This window comes from Schistocerca cancellata, chromosome 12 (assembly GCF_023864275.1).
Source record: "Schistocerca cancellata isolate TAMUIC-IGC-003103 chromosome 12, iqSchCanc2.1, whole genome shotgun sequence".
Taxonomy (NCBI): Eukaryota; Metazoa; Arthropoda; class Insecta; order Orthoptera; family Acrididae; genus Schistocerca; species Schistocerca cancellata.
In genome coordinates, this window is record NC_064637.1 from 53,419,314 (window position 1) to 53,437,408 (window position 18,095).

The 18,095-nt window shown below is 45.1% G+C and overlaps 1 protein-coding gene across 1 annotated transcript in view; it reads right to left on the minus strand.

The window, feature by feature from the left end:
• Positions 1-18,095, minus strand: part of LOC126109835 (uncharacterized) — an 85,328-nt gene that overhangs the window by 25,833 nt on the left and 41,400 nt on the right. Inside the window, exons 2-3 of the mRNA XM_049914894.1 lie at positions 10,774-10,909; positions 1,313-1,468 (exon numbers count right to left, since the gene is read on the minus strand). Coding sequence (XP_049770851.1) covers positions 1,313-1,468; positions 10,774-10,909 — 292 coding nt within the window. The remainder of the gene's footprint in view (positions 1-1,312; positions 1,469-10,773; positions 10,910-18,095) is intronic.

Consider the following 18,095-nt stretch of genomic DNA (forward strand, 5'->3'; position numbering starts at 1 on the left):
AGTACCCAGAACAACCACTTCTGGCCGTAACAGCGACATTGATACGCCTGGGCATTGAGTCAAACACAGCTTGGATGGCGTGTACAGCCCATGCAGCTTCAACACGATACCACAGTTCATCAAGAGTAGTGACTGGCGTATTGTGACGAGCCAGTTCCTCGGCCACCATTGACCAGACGTTTTCAATAGGTGAGATATCTGGAGAACGTGCTGGCCAGGGCAGCAGTCGAACATTTTCTTTAGCCAGAAAGGCAAGTACAGGACCTGCAACATGCGGTCGTGCATTATCCCGGAGAAATGTAGGGTTTCACTGTGACTGAATGGTAGAGCCACGGGTCGTAACACATCTGAAATGTAACGTCCACTGTTCAAAGTGCCGTCAGTGCGAACAAGAGGTGACCGAGACGTGTAACCAATGGCACCCCATACCATCACGCCGGGTGATACGCCAGTATTGCGATGACGAATACACGCTTCCAATGTGCGTTCACCGCGATGTCGCCAAACACGGATGCGACCATCATGATGCTGTAAAATGAACCTGGATTCATCCGAAAAAATGACGTTTTGCCATTCGTACATCCAGGTTCGTCATCGAGTACACCATCGCAGGCGCTCCTGTCCGTGATGCAGCGTCAAGGGTAACCGCAGCCGTGGTCTCCGAGCTGATAGTCCATGCTGCTGCAAACTTCGTCGAACTCTTCGTGCAGTTGGTTGTTGTCTTGCAGATGTCCCCATCTGTTGACTCTGGGATCGAGTCGTGGCTGCACGATCGTTTACAGCCATGCGGATAAAATGCCTGTCATCTCGACTGCTAGTGATACGACGCCGTTAGGATCCAGTATGGTGTTCCGTGTTACCCTCCTGAACCCACCGATTCCATATTCTGCTAATAGTAATTGGATCTCGACCAACGCGAGCAGCAATGTTGCGATACGGTAGAGCGCAATCGCGAAAGGCTACAATCCGACCTTTATCAAAGTCGGAAACGTGATGGTACGCATTTCTCCTCCTTACACACGTTTCACCAGGCAACTCCGGTCAGCTGCTGTTTGTGTATGAGAAATCGGTCGGAAACTTTCCTCGTGTCAGCACGTTGCAGGTGTTGCCACCGGCGCCAACCTTGGGTGAATGCTCTGAAAAGCTAATCATTTGCATATCACAGCAACTTCTTCCTTTCGGTTACATTTCGCGTCTGTATCACGTCATCTTCGTGGTGTAGCAATTTTAATGGCCAGTAGTGTAGTTGATGTCAAGTTTCACGCGTTTATATGCCTGATATGTTAAATGCATGAGAAATATCGCAACTCACGTCAACTGCAGTGAAGCCGAGCGTCATGTTGACCTTGAAGTGGAGGTCGGAGTAGTCGAGGAAGGCGTCGCCCGCCCTGACCACCTGTGACAGCCCGGACAACGAGCCGTCGAACAGCCCCACCTCTCCGTGCCACACGGTCCCCAGCGGGCCTTCCTGGAAGAAGAAATTAGAACAGCACGTTACATTCACTTGTTCATTCACAGTATTCTGTAGAACCCGTCATTTGAGATGAGTGAAAAGCCAAGCAACAGATTAGCAAAAAGTCCAGGAACTCATAGCAACATAATCGATATATTTATAAACAAACACCATTCGAAGCCCATGTTTTTGAAAAAGTGTATCAGTCCATAATTTGATGATTTTGAATTTACTATTAGCTCAGAAATGAGTTTTGCTATTTGGGGAGCAAAATAACTGATGATGGTCGAAGTAGAGGGGATATAAAATGTGGACTGGCGATGGCAAGAAAAGCGTTTCCGAAGAAGAGAAATTTCTTAACATTGAGTATAGATTTAAGTGTCAGGAAGTCATTTCTGAAATGGAGTGTATGGAGTGTAGCGATGTATGGAAGTGAAACATGGACGATAAATAGTTTGGACAAGAATAGAAGCTTTCGAAATGTGGTGCTACAGAAGAATGCCGAAGATTAGATGGGTAGATCACATAACTAATGAGGAAGTATTGAATAGGATTCGGGAGAAGAGAAGGTTGTGGCACAACTTGACCAGAAGAAGGGATCGGTTGGTAGGACATGTTTTGAGGCATCAAGGGATCACCAATTTAGTATTGGAGGGCAGCGTGGAGGGTAAAAATCGTAGAGTGAGACCAAGAGATGAATACACTAACCAGATTCAGAAGGATGTAGGTTGCAGTAGGTACTGGGAGATGAAGAAGCTTGCGCAGGATAGAGTAGCATGGAGAGCTGCATCAAACCAGTCTCAGGACTGAAGGCCACAACAACAATTAGCTCAGATGCTTCAAATCTGGAGTGTTTAAAAACGTTTACTACTTTAAAAATTATTGTAGGGAAACATAATACTAGGGTGAGTCAAATGAAAACCTTAAAATTTCTTTTAACTATTATTTATTGTGCAGCAATGATAGAAAGCTGTATCACTTTTCAATATAATCTCCCCCACGCTCAATGCAAGTCCTCCAGCGCTTGCGAAGTGCATAAATTCCTTTAGAAAAAAAATCTTTTGGTAGTCCGCGCAACCACTCATGCACCGCGTGGCGTACCTCTTCATCAGAAAAGAACTCCGTTCCTCCCATTGGGTCTTTGAGTGGTCCAAACATATGTAAATCACTTGGGGCAAGGTCTGGTGAGTATGGTGGATGAGGAACACACTCAAAATGCACGTGTGTGATTGTTGCAACTGTTGTACGGGCAGTGTGGGGCCTTGCATTGTCATGTTGCAAAAGGACACCTGCTGACAGCAACCCACATCGCTTTGATTTGATTGCAGGCCGCAGATGATTTTTTTAGGGGATCTGTGTACGATGCACTGGTGCCAGTGGTCCCTCTAGGCATGTAATGCTCCAAAATGACGCCTTTTTCGTCCCAAAAGAGAGTCAGCATAACCTTCCCTGCTGATGGTTCTGTTCAAAACTTCTTTGGTTTTGGTGATGAGGAATGGCGCCATTCCTTGCTCGCTCTCTTCGTTTCCGGTTGGTGGAAGTGAACCCAGGTTTCGTCCCCAGTAACGATTCTTGCAAGGAAGCCATCACCTTCTCGTTCAAAGCGCCGAAGAAGTTCTTCACAAGCATCAACACGTCGTTCTCTCATTTCAGGAGTCACCTGCCGTGTCACCCATCTTGCAGACACTTTGTGAAACTGGAGCACATCATTCACAGTTTGGTGTGCTGACCCGTGACTAATCTGTAAACATGATGGAATGTCTTTCAGTGTCACTCGGCGGTTTTCCTTCACTATGGCTTCAACGGCTGCAATGTTCTGTGGAGTCACAACTCGTTGTGCCTGACCTGGACGAGGAGCATCTTCCACTGAAGTCACACCATTTGCGAACTTCCTACTCAATTCGTAGACTTGCTGCTGTGACAAACACGCATCACTGTACTGAATCTTCATTCGTCGATAAATTTAAATACGTTTCATACCTTCACTACGCAAAAACCGAATAACAGAACGCTGTTCTTCCCTGGTGCAAGTCGCAAGTGGGGCGGCCATCTTTATAGTGATACTGCGACGGTATGTGTGCATCTGCACTCTGCTGCCACCTACAGGCAATTCTGCAGGCTGTTTGTAGCACGCTTACCAACTTACAGGTTAACGGCGCGAAATTTCGATTTGTTATTACAAATTTAAGGTTTTCGTTTGACTCTCCCTCGTATATTTATCTTAAACTAAGGATGTTACATGTGGCTTCCATTGGTTATCCTGCACACATCCCATCGGAAGCCAATTTCATCCCAAACTCCCGGCCATCCTGATTTAGAATTTCCATGATTTCCCTAAATCGTTCCAGGCTAATATCTGGATGGTTCTTTTGAAGGGGCACAGTCGGCTGCCCTTCCCTGCCCTTCCCTAATCCGATGAGACCGATAACCTCACTTTTTGATCTTCTCCCCAAAAAACAACCCAACCCACCCCAAACTCGCTGTAGCACTGTGTGTGTAGCTTTCTCAGCGGTGGCGTTAATTATCGCTCTAAGTTCAGGTAGAGGAGCCGGCACAGGAGACACAAACATGATATCCTTGATGAATTCCCATAAAAAAAATCGAGTGGTGTCAGGTCTGGGGAACGTGGGATCCTTGAAACTGGCGCATCAAGGCCAATCCATTTACCTGGAAAGCGGTCACTGAGAAAATCCCAGACGATAGCCAGGTAGTTGGGTGGTGCACCACTTTTTATGAAGTAATCATGTCGTTCTTGGTCAGCCTCATCGATCTGTGTATCAAAAATTGTTGTCACATATCCAGGCACACTATCCCATTGACGGTTCTCTCACGAAAAGTGGGCCGTATACTTTGTTCTTGCTCAGTGGACAAAAAACTTTCAGTTTAGGGCTATCACGAACATGTTGCAATGTTTGATATCGATTTTCACTGCCCCATATCCTACAGTTCTGTGTGTCAACCCGTTCGGTACAGGAGGCCCGTATACGTGGCCCCATTGTCGCGTCACACACCCATTGCTATATCTAGGGACTGGCCTGAAGGACAGACAGCACCGAAGCTGAAATCGTTATAGGTACAGAAAGCTGGCTGAAGCCAGAGATAAATTCTGCCGAAATTTTTACAAAGGCACAGACGATGTTTAGAAAGGATAGATTGCATGCTACCGGTGGTGGCGTGTTTGTCGCTGTTAGTAGTAGTTTATGGTGTAGTGAAGTAGAAGTGGATAGTTCCTGTGAATTATTATGGGTGGAGGTTAAACTCAACAACCAACCTAGGTTAATAATTGGCTCCTTTTGCCGACCTCCCGACTCAGCAGCATTAGTGGCAGAACAACTAAGAGAAAATCTAGAATACATTTCACATAAATTTTCTCAGCATGTTATAGTCTTACGTGGAGGTTTCAATTTAACAGATACAGACTGCGACACTCAGATGTTTAGGACGGGTGGTAGGGACAGAGCATCGAGTGACATTATACTGAGTGCACTATCCGAAAATTACCTCGAGCAATTAAACAGAGAACCGACTAGTGGAGATAACATCTTGGACCTACTGATAACAAACAGACTCGAACTTTTCGACTCTGTAAGTGCAGAACAGGGAATCAGTGATCATAAGGCCGTTGCAGCATCCCTGAATGTGGAAGTAAATAGGAATATAAAAAGAGGGAGGAAGGTTTATCTGTTTAGCAAGAGTAATAGAAGACAGATTTTAGACTACCTAACAGATCAAAACGAAAATTTCTGTTCCGACACTGACAATGTTGAGTGTTAATGGAAAAAGTTCGCCTGCCGCGGTGGTCTTGCGGTTCTAGGCGCTGCAGTCCGGAACCGCGTGACTGCTGCGGTCGCAGGTTCGAATCCTGCCTCGGGCATGGATGTGTGTGATGACCTTAGGTTAGTTAGATTTAATTAGTTCTAAGTTCTAGGGGACTGATGACCTAAGATGTTAAGCCCCATAGTGCTCAGAGCCATTTGAACCATTTTTCAAAAAGTTCAAGGCAATTGTAAAATGCGTTTTAGACAGGTACGTGTCGAGTAAAACTGTGAGGGACGGGAAAAACCCGCCGTGGTTCAACAACAAAGTTAGGAAACTACTGCGAAAGCAAAGGGAGCTTCACTCCAAGTGTAAACGCAGCCAAAACCTCTCAGACAAACAGAAGCTAAACGATGTCAAAGTTTGCGTAAGAGGACTATGCGTAAAGCGTTCATGACTTAGAAAGTAAAATTCTATGTACCGACTTGACAGAAAATCCTAGGAAGCTCTGGTCTTACGTTAAATCAGTAAGTGGCTCGAAACAGCATATCCAGACACTCCGGGATGATGATGGCGTTGAAACAGAGGATGACACGCGTAAAGCTGAAATACTAAACACCTTTTTCCAAAGCTGTTTCACAGAGGAAGACCGCACTGCAGTTCCTTCTCTATTCACCGCACAAACGAAAGAATGACTGACATCGAATAAGGTATAGAAAAAGAACTGGAATCACTCAACAGAGGAAAGTCTACTGGACCTAACGGGATACCAATTCGATTCTACACAGAGTACGCGAAAGAACAGCCGTGTACCGCAAGTCTCTAGAGGAACGGAAGGTTCCAAATAATTGGAAAAGAACACAGGTAGTTCCAGTTTTCTAGAAGGGTCGTCGAGCAGATGCGCAAAACTATAGGCCTATATCTCTGACATCGATCTGTTGTAGAATTGTAGAACATGTTTTTTGCTCGCATCATGTCATTTCTGGAAACCCAGAATCTACTCTGTAGGAATCAACATGGATTCCGGAAACAGCGATCGTGTGAGACCCAACTCGCTTTATTTGTTCACGAGAACCAGAAAATATTAGATACAGGCTCCCAGGTAGATGCTATTTTCCTTGACTTCCGGAAGGCGTTCGATACAGTTCCGCACTGTCGCCTGATAAAGTAAGAGCCTACGGAATATCAGACCAGCTGTGTGGCTGGATTGAAGAGTTTTTAGCAAACAGAACACAGCATGTTGTTCTCAATGGAGAGGTGTCTGCAGAAGGCTCTGGCGTGCCACAGGGGAGTGTTATGGGACCATTGCTTTTCACAATATATATAAATGACCTAGTAGATGGTGTAGGAAGTTGCATGCGGGTTTTCGCGGATGATGCTGTAGTATACAGAGAAGTTGCAACTTTAGAAAATTGTAGCAAAATGCAGGAAGATCTGCAGCGGATAGGCTCTTGGTGCAGGGAGTGGCAACTGACCCTTAACATAGACAAATTTAATGTATGGCGAATACATAGAAAGAAGGATCCTTTATTGTGTGATTATATGATAGCAGAACAAACACTGGTTGCAGTTACTTCTGTAAAATATCTAGGAGCATGCGTGCGGAGCGGAACGACTTGAAGTTGAACGATCATATAAAATTAATTGTTGGTAAGGTGGGTACCAGGTTGAGATTCATTGGAAGAGTCCTTAGAAAATGTAGTCCATCAACAAAGGAGGTGGCTTACAAAACACTCGTTTGACCTATACTTGAGTATTGCTCATCAGTGTGGGATCCGTACCAGATCGGGTTGACGGAGGAGATAGAGAAGATCCAAAGAAGAGCGGCGCGTTTCGTCACAGGGTTATTTGGTAAACGTGATTGCGTTACGGAGATGTTTAGCAAACTCGAGTGGCAGACTCTGCAAGAGAGGCGCTCTTCATCGCGGTGTAGCTTGCGGTTCAGATTTCGAGAGGGTGCGTTTCTGGATGAGGTACAGAATATACTGCTCCCCCGTACTTATACCTCCCGAGGAGATCACGAATGTAACATTAGAGAGATTCGAGCGCGCACGGAGGCTTTCCGGCAGTCGTTCTTCCCGCGGACCATACGCGACTGGAACAGAAAAGGGAGGTAATGACAGTGGCACGTAAAGTGCCCGCCGCCACACACCGTTGGGTGGCTTGCGGAGTATAAATGTAGATGTAGATGTGACGCATCCTGACAAAAGGGTAATTGTTCTGGCTAATTTCAGGTGGGCATCGTCAACGCTTTCTTGCTCTATGTCATCATAGCGAAGAAAAGAGGAGAGACACCAAAGAGTCAAGGAGCTTGTGGGCGACGTCAGGGCTCAACCAACCCATCGAGGAAGAGACAACGCTCTGAGCATGGTGACCTACGCGGGATGGACGGCCTGTACCGTGCTATCGCAAGATTAAACACTGGAAAACAGAGTGACTGTGTCGTTTGAAGTGATCGCTCCAAACCAGGAGGGCAAAAACTGTCCCTCCTGTTTTGCGGAACTTGTCCATCCAACCCGTCTCTTCATGAGCCTGTGTCTTTCAACAGGTATCACAAAGTAGCAAAGTACCGAATATGGTTGCCTATCGAAAAATCGATATGCCAAAGTTGTAAAGTTTGTTTTAAGCAAATGTTATTAAATTTTGTATTTTATTGACGTAAATTAAATTTTTCATCCCTCAAAATAGACTTTTTATTTTTCTTCCCACGGATGTCCCATGAGAGATAATATTGTATTTTATATGTCGTTTTAAAGCTAAGACTTTAAAGAATAAGATACAACTAATTTTAATATGTCTAATTCAATGCTTCACCTCTCAACTAAAAAATAGTAAAAAAATCCATTTTTGGTTTTTTTTTCTATTTTAACACCACCGCCAAGTCAAAAAGGGCGCGATGTGGAATAATGAAAATAGTATGCCAGTAAATACAGTATTTTAAGCTTTATTTACTAAGAAAATTACACCGATAAGTCAAAAACTGTAGATTTTATAAGCGATGAAAGAAACTTCGGATATGGAACTCACACAGCGCCGCCGAATTTCTCCGCTTTGGGGAAACGCGCTCCGTCCTGAAAGGGTTAATCTTGCCAGTTAAGTGAAAAGTCGGCTCGTCAGAAAAGACGATTTTGTCCCAGAAATGCCGGTCGAAGTGGCCGAGCGGTTCTAGGCGCTTTAGTCTGAAACCGCGCGACCGCTGTGGTCGCAGGTTCGAATCCTGTCCTGAGCATGGATGTGTGTGATGTCCTTAAGTTAGTTAGGTTTAAGTAGTTCTAAGTTCTAGGGGACTGATGACCTCAGATGTTAAGTCCCGTAGTTCTCACAGCCATTTGAACCATTTTTTTGTCCAAGAAATGTTCATCGTGATGTAATCGACTTAACACATCCGCACAGAAGTTCTTGCGAGCAATTTTATCAGTGTCTTCTTTGCTTGTATGATAATCAGTCAGTACGGTTTCAAATGCAACTGGTCTCTCAACACACGACAAACAGTCATAATGTAGGAATTGCAGTTCGCCAGTTGTACGCTGGGTCGATTTCGTAGGGCTGTTGCCAAAACGTTGTCTCACTCGCTCAACGACAACGTCAGATGTGCTTGGACGACCTGGCAATTTCCCACGTCTTACTGAGCACCCTGTTTCTACAAAACATTTATGCCACCTATAAATAGTAGGCCTAATAGAAGTATCTTTAGCGTACTTGGTACGGAAATTACACTGAACTGTTGTCGGCCACTTAGGTTCTTCAAACCATAACACATAGCTATCTCGCTCGGGTCCAGTGAAGGCAGCCATCTTTAACGCAACTGCCGCTAGCACCCCTTACTGTGCGATTCGGTACTAGCGAACGACACGAGACAAAAGCTTACGTATTTCCCTACAAATTGACATAACAATTACCTCTGTAGGTACTATGAATTAATTTATATGAATTTACAAAATTTAAAGTCCTTCTTGAAACACCCTGCATAGCAGCGCGAACTGAGATTGGAGGGGTACCCGTACGTCGATTACTGTACATTCTATAGAATTCTGAGAAACTAATTTATTTTTATAGTCAATGACTCATGCACTTGGACAAATAGAGAGACACCAGCCCTTGCCACTTTGAAAAGAAAGCTGTGCTATATGCATTTACTACATACCAACAAACGGGAGCATGAATAGGACATAATATGATTATAAGTAAAAAACACAGCCATACAGCTCTAAAGCAAATAGCTAGATTTAAATGAGCTGCTAAGAATCACTACAGATCTTCGTATCAAAATGTGTACAATTAAGTAATTTTCTTTGTACTATAAGCCACTGAAGATGCTTAGCATGTGTAACCGAAACTTGTTAGGCATACACAAATAAATTTAGTTGCGAACGACGGGATTTTTCTCGTCTGTACGATAAAAAATAACTGAAGCAGCCACAGAGAATGCAAATGTTAACAATATCATATAAAAATATTAACCACTTTAACTCGTTTGTAAAGCGATCGGATATTGGAAGTTCTTTTACAAATGTGAGCTGGATTCCTCAAAACATGAAAGGTGGGAGGAGGGTGGTTATTAATAATCAAACTCAATATAGTGTAATCGCTACATTCTTGGTAATGGACTTTTGACCACTAACATTCTACATGTTATGCGCGAAAACGTGAGGCAGTTTGTGGAGAGACGTCTACAGACGTTAAAGTAACTTCTGGCGTGCCACAGGGGAGTGTTATGGGACCATTGCTTTTCACAATATATATAAATGACCTAGTAGATAGTGTCGGAAGTTCCATGCGGCTTTTCGCGGATGATGCTGTAATATACAGAGAAGTTGCAGCATTAGAAAATTGTAGCGAAATGCAGGAAGATCTGCAGCGGATAGGCACTTGGTGCAGGGAGTGGCAACTGACCCTTAACATAGACAAATGTAATGTACTTCGAATACATAGAAAGAAGGATCCTTTATTGTATGATTATATGATAGCAGAACAAACACTGGTTGCAGTTACTTCTGTAAAATATCTGGGAGTATGCGTGCGGAACGATTTGAAGTGGAATGATCATATAAAATTAATTGTTGGTAAGGCGGGTACCAGGTTGAGATTCATTGGGAGAGTCCTTAGAAAATGTAGTCCATCAACAAAGGAGGTGGCTTACAAAACACTCTGTTGACAGAGGAGATAGAGAAGATCCAAAGAAGAGCGGCGCGTTTCGTCACAGGGTTATTTGGTAACCGTGATAGCGTTACGGAGATGTTTAGCAAACTCAAGTGGCAGACTCTGCAAGAGAGGCGCTCTGCATCACGGTGTAGCTTACTGGCCAGATTTCGAGAGGGTGCGTTTCTGGATGAGGTATCGAATATATTGCTTCCCCCTACTTATACCTCCAGAAGAGATCACGAATGTAACATTAGAGAGATTAGAGCGCGCACGGAGGCTTTCAAACAGTCGTTCTTCCCGCGGACCATACGCGACTGGAACAGGAAAGGAAGGTTATGACAATGGCACGTAAAGTGTCCTCCGCCACACACCGTTGGGTGGCTTGCGGAGTATAAATGTAGATGTACGGTGGCTGTGCTTACCTCTGAGAAGCTCTGGACGTCATCCGGCAATGCGATGGGGTCCAGCCCGTTGTCCGCCAGGAACTGTGCGATGTTGGGCAGCACTTGGTCGATGTAGTCGTTGATGTTGGCAGCATTCCGCGTGCCGAAGTGCCTCCTGAATAAAAGTGATTTGTCGCGTCAGTAACACAGCGAAATTTTGAACATTCTGACAGTTACGACCAGTGTGGGGAACTGGGGCTAGAATGCAAAACGAGTTAGAAGAAGTATCAGAATGCTGCGAAAAGTGGCAGTTGACCTTAAATGACGAAAAGTGTGAGGTAATCCAGATGCGTGCTAAAAGGAACTCGTTAAACTTCGGTAACACGATAAATCAGTCTAGTCTCAAAGCCGTAAATTCAACTAAATACCTAGGTATTACAAGTACAAACAACTTAAATTAGAAAGAACAAATAGAAAATGTTGTGGGGAAGGCTAACCAAAGGCTGCGTTTCATTGACAGGACATTTAGAAAATGTAACAGATCTACTAAGGAGACTGCCTAGACTAAGCTTGTCCGTCCTCTTTTAGAATACTGTTGGGCGGTGTGGGATCCTTACCATATAGGACTGACGGAGTACATCGAAAAACTTGAAAGAAAGGCAGCACGTTTTGTATTATCGCGAAATATGGGAGAAAGTGTCACAGAAATGACACAGGATTTAGGATAGACATCATTAAAAGAAAGGCATGTTTCGTTACGGAGGAATCTTCTCACGATATTCCAATCACCAACTTTCTCCTCCGAATGCGAATACATTTTGTTGACACCGACCTACATAGGGAGGAACGATCACCAATATAAAATAAGAGAAACCAGAGCTCGTACGGAGAGATATAGGTGCTCATTCTTTCCGCGCGCTATACGAGATTGGAATAAAAGAAAATTGTAAAGGGCCGGCCAGAGTGGCCGTGCGGTTCTAGGCGCTACAGTCTGGAACCGTGAGACCGCTACGGTCGCAGGTTCGAGTCCTGCCTCGGGCATGGATGTGTGCGATGTCCTTAGGTTAGTTAGGTTTAAGTAGTTCTAAGCTCTAGGGGACTGATGACCTCAGAAGTTTAGTCCCATAGTGCTCAGAGCCATTTGAGAATTGTGAAGGTGGTTCGATGAACCCTCTGCCAGGCACTTAAATGCGATTTGCAGAGTATCCATGTAGATTTAGATGTAGATGAAGATGTAGATGAATGCGTAGCCTCGCACTTCGAAGGCAACGCGCTTACCGACTAAGTTAGGACATACACATCCGCTATCACCTGCTTTCCCAACAACGCAGAAGCTCACTCATGTACCTTGACGAACATGTTCTTTCGGAAGAAAAGTATTGCGTAAATTTGAATGTGGTCGGTGTGGCCAAAGCTGTATTGGCGCGAATCAGGCATTAGCCACACAGAATATCTGAATACTCGAGAGAGGACACAAACTCATGTTGCTATAAGAATGTCCGATTCGCACATATGAGCTCGAGGAAGGAAGTTTATAAATCATGATTCGAAAACGGTGAAATATAATACGAAAAATTTCAGGCGTTTTTATATGGCTGTGTACACAAAATTAATAGGCCTTATATCATGACAGACTAAGGGCATAACTCCACTAGAACTGAAAAACACACACACACACACACACACACACACACACACACAGAGAGAGAGAGAGAGAGAGAGAGAGAGAGAGAGAGAGAGAGAGAGAGAGATTAATAAGGAACATAAATCGTCAGAACCGCTAGAATTTCCCAAAACCTTCTCGCAATATGAAATATATTCTTGCGATCTAATACATGCAAGCAGCTAGTTCTGGATTACGAACAAGGTACAAAGTTATCCTTCTCCGTGTTTACAAGCAGATGCAAGCCGTCCAGCGAACTTGAATACATGACAAACTACGTAACAACGTAACACACACCGAAACTGTAACACTAACGCAATCCCAACAGCATAATGCTAACATGCATTAGTTCACTTTTTCATATTTGTTTACTAACAGCCACTCATACACTTGCAGAAGGCACGCTATGTGCGCAAGAAAGACGTAGAAAACATGCCGGAAAAAGCGAAAACAAACATAGAAACCATGCTGTGACGTAAAGTAAATAAGATATTGTGAAACTATTCACAGAATACAATATTTGGAACATGAGAGTAAACATTTAATAATGTTTTACAGTGTTTATAAGTATGCCATCTTCACATGTTTTAAACTTAAAGAACGCGCTGATGATGATGATTTTGTCACTGAAACTATTTTGCGAATAAACAAATTGGTTTGGTTGGCAGGAGAGCCAACACCGTGTTAACAGAGGAGGCCGAAAGGCACGCGTTTTAGCTCACGCAGGCTGGCTTGAAGTCTGGAACAGGACAAGGAAATTAGAATTTAGAAAAAAGGACGTAGCTGGTGGAATACTTGACTTTAATCCGTTAATGAAGAACGTCGGTCTTGACGGTACATGAATGAATATCAATAGTAACTCAATATGGCGCCTTGGTAGGTCGTAGCAAATGACGTAGCTGAAGGCTATGTTAAACTATCGTCTCGGCAAATGAGAGCGTATTTTGTTAGTGAACCATCGCTAGCAAAGTCGGTTGTACAACTGGGGCGAGTGCTGGGAAGTCTCTCTAGACCTGCCGTGTGGCGGCGCTCGGTCTGCAATCACAGATAGTGGTGACACGCGGGTCCGACGTATACTAACGGACCGCGGCCGATTTAAAGGCTACCACCTAGCAAGTGTGGTGTCTGGCGGTGACACCACATAAATAAATAACGAAAGTGTTTTGCATCAAGGTGGACCAACAGTCCCATAGTGTTGTTTTTATGCGAACGCGGACTAACGTAAGAGTTTCAAGATAAAAGCATGGCCCTATAAATACTTGGCTAATTAAGAAGAAAATATACCTAAGATATTGCGCAAAGTTTCGTTTTCACACAAAAATACCTGTAACTTACCATCGAAATGGGTGAATAATTTTATACGATTGTGTGATCGTAGTATATGGACAGTTAAGTGAAAAGTGATATCTTGTTTAGTGGATAAACTACTAACTTGTGTTGAAATTTGAATAAGGAATTCCAGTATTGCTATCGAGATGTCGAAGGGATACGAAATTAGATCTTGTTATTTATTGGGTAAAAAAATACGGGCTGTATCATCCGACTTAAAAAAAATCGTAACTACACTCCTGGAAATTGAAATAAGAACACCGTGAATTCATTGTCCCAGGAAGGGGAAACTTTATTGACACATTCCTGGGGTCAGATACATCACATGATCACACTGACAGAACCACAGGCACATAGACACAGGCAACAGAGCATGCACAATGTCGGCACTAGTACAGTGTATATCCACCTTTCGCAGCAATGCAGGCTGCTATTCTCCCATGAAGACGATCGTAGAGATGCTGGATGTAGTCCTGTGGAACGGCTTGCCATGCCATTTCCACCTGGCGCCTCAGTTGGACCAGCGTTCGTGCTGGACGTGCAGACCGCGTGAGACGACGCTTCATCCAGTCCCAAACATGCTCAATGGGGGACAGATCCGGAGATCTTGCTGGCCAGGGTAGTTGACTTACACCTTCTAGAGCACGTTGGGTGGCACGGGATACATGCGGACGTGCATTGTCCTGTTGGAACAGCAAGTTCCCTTGCCGGTCTAGGAATGGTAGAACGATGGGTTCGATGACGGTTTGGATGTACCGTGCACTATTCAGTGTCCCCTCGACGATCACCAGTGGTGTACGGCCAGTGTAGGAGATCGCTCCCCACACCATGATGCCGGGTGTTGGCCCTGTGTGCCTCGGTCGTATGCAGTCCTGATTGTGGCGCTCACCTGCACGGCGCCAAACACGCATACGACCATCATTGGCACCAAGGCAGAAGCGACTGTCATCGCTGAAGACGACACGTCTCCATTCGTCCCTCCATTCACGCCTGTCGCGACACCACTGGAGGCGGGCTGCACGATGTTGGGTCGTGAGCGGAAGACGGCCTAACGGTGTGCGGGACCGTAGCCCAGCTTCATGGAGACGGTTGCGAATGGTCCTCGCCGATACCCCAGGACCAACAGTGTCCCTAATTTGCTGGGAAGTGGCGGTGCGGTCCCCTACGGCACTGCGTAGGATCCTACGGTCTTGGCGTGCATCCGTGCGTCGCTGCGGTCCGGTCCCAGGTCGACGGGCACGTGCACCTTCCGCCGACCACTGGCGACAACATCGATGTACTGTGGAGACCTCACGCCCCACGTGTTAAGCAATTCGGCGGTACGTCCACCCGGCCTCCCGCATGCCCACTATACGCCCTCGCTCAAAGTCCGTCAACTGCACATACGGTTCACGTCCACGCTGTCGCGGCATGCTACCAGTGTTAAAGACTGCGATGGAGCTCCGTATGCCACGGCAAACTGGCTGACACTGACGGCGGCGGTGCACAAATGCTGCGCAGCTAGCGCCATTCGACGGCCAACACCGCGGTTCCTGGTGTGTCCGCTGTGCCGTGCGTGTGATCATTGCTTGTACAGCCCTCTAGCAGTGTCCGGAGCAAGTATGGTGGGTCTGACACACCGGTGTCAATGTGTTCTTTTTTCCATTTCCAGGAGTGTATTATTTGAGATATGGGCGTGAGCAAAGTGCTGTTGCAAAGAGCAAACTCTCGAGGTTCCCGCTAGGTAGCAGCAGTGCGCGCCCACTTCAGTTCTAGTAAAAATGGTGTCTGGGCAACGGAAAGCATTTGTGTTCTACGTTTTGCGCAGTGCGCTTCAGTAATAACTGTTCAGCGTGACTTTCGTACTAGGTGTGGTGTGGAACCTCCTACAGCACAGAGCATTAGACGATGGCACGAACAACTCCGAGAAACTGGTTATTCGTGTAAAGGCAAATCTCCGGGCCGTCCCCTAGTGTCTGACACGGACGTCGGAACGCATCCGCCACAGTTTCACGAGTAGTCCGCAGAAATCCGTTCGCCGTGCAGCTCGACAGCTCAATATGGCCCCGATGTCCGTCTGGCGTGTGTTGCGTCGTTAACACATGAAACCGTACAAAATTCAGCTACTGCAAGGTGGTCGTGAAGGCGACAAACAACGACGTGTCGAGTTCTGTAGTTTCGTTCTCGGCAAAATGGAGGATGATAGTTTTCTTCCACGCTTAGTGATTTAGTGACGAGGCAACTTTCCATTTAAATAGAAAGGTGGACTGTCATAATATGAGAATATGGGCGTAGGTTACAACCACAGAAGTTGTCCAGTATGAGAGGCACTCTCCAAAATTTAATATGAATTGTGCAGTTCCACGGAAAAAGGTGTAAGGTCCATATTTCTTTGCCGAGAACATTATTACAGGAAGCACGTAACTCGATATGCTTGAGAGCTTTTTCTTCCCACAGCAGGAGACTGATTCGAACGACGTCGTTTACCAACAGAATAGGGCACCGCCACACTGGCATGTGGAAGCGCAGGAATTTTTAAATGGAAAGATTACTGCACGGTGGATGGTCGCACTGGACCAAATGATTCAGTCTTACATTACCCCCCAAGGTCACCGGACCTGACTGTATGTGATTATTTCTTGTGGCGGTTGGTAAAACTCTTCCCGTAGGTGCCGCCATTACCAACAACAAAGAATGAACTGAGACATCGCACAACAGCAATTGTGGAAGCTCGCAGCAATGCGGGAACAATTTGAATACCGCAATGACGTATGCCGTGCATCTCAAGGGGGACATATTGAACACCTACGAGAAGTTATGAAAAAAATTTTTTTTTGAGTTTCCTGTTCACCACAAAACAAAATTCATTGTATATGTTTATTAGTTTCAGGGAAATACACAAGCGTCCGATTCCACCAGTCTGCTTTGACCCATGACGTCACAAATATGGTGGAAACGACCATACACTACGACTCCAATATGGCGCCTATGACGTCATTACGTAAACATAACCACAAAAACGAAAATACATTGGAAAACCAACACACACACGTTCCACAAAAACCTAATGAAACTAACGGGACAACCGTGGGAATTGGGGGTTTTTGGGTGCGGACTGAGGAAATATAAGCAAATTTAGACACACACCACCATACCAAACCACACATAACGACGAAAAAAACCGACAACACAAAACTCCCCAAATTCCACTAAACACAATATCTTCTGGAATCGGACACTTCTCTTGACCTATATAGCTCAACAGCAGCTTCCGATCCCACAAATTGGTATCGAACACTTCCCTTGACCTATATAGCTCAACAGCAACCCCGATACCGGAACACTCACAGCCACAACCACACATTGGAAACGAACACTTCCCCTGTCCTATATATGAAAACAGAAACTACCGACACCAAATCATGAAATCCAAAACTGCAACCACGTCCACAATCATCACTACTTCAAAAAAACACAAACCAACAAAATTGGAATCGAACACTTCCTTTGACCTATTATAATCCTTACATCTCCACATACAGCCGTCCCTGGTCCGAGACGTCGGAACTTTATTAAGCCTCATTTCCTCACGACATACTAAACACTTCACTTCATCCAAAAATCCGAATAGTTGAAGAAATTTTGTCAGAGACAACGCACTGTCCACCATCATCGGCGACAACCGAAAACTGTTGACCTTGTCAGTCAAATCCATACCTACCAAGGACATAAAAAAAGCAATTTACCAAAATTCACACACGACGAACAGAAAAAAACTACAATAACGTCGAAATAACAAAACTAAAATCGTTAACTCACTGAAAAATGTTCCCCTGAAAGCACAATCCCGATTCCAAACATCTGCAATGTTATCACGCAAATGAACCCCATATGCCACGTAACAAGGTACCCATAATCACACCACCAGAGAGAACCACCGACCGCAACAATACGCCACCTATATTAAAGGCGCTACAGTCTAGAACCGCACGACCGCTACGGTCGCCGGTTCGAATCCTGCCTCCGGCATGGATGTGTGTGATGTCCTTAGGTTAGTTAGGTTTAAGTAGTTCTACGTTCTAGGGGACTTATAACCACAGCAGTTGAGTCCCATAGTGCTCAGAGCCATTTGAACCATTTTTTAAGCCACCTATAAACACGCCACACACGCAAGCTAAACCAAAAACATCACCTGACACACCACCAGAGAGCACCACCGATCACATTAAAACGACACCTACAAACACGCCACTCTCACAAACTAAATTCCGCGCTGTCGTGACGTCACACACTACAACAGCCTTACGTCACGGGCCAAAGCCGACGAGTGGGATCGGACGCTTCGGTCGACCCAGTTTGAGAAATACAGGGTGTTACAAAAAGGTACGAC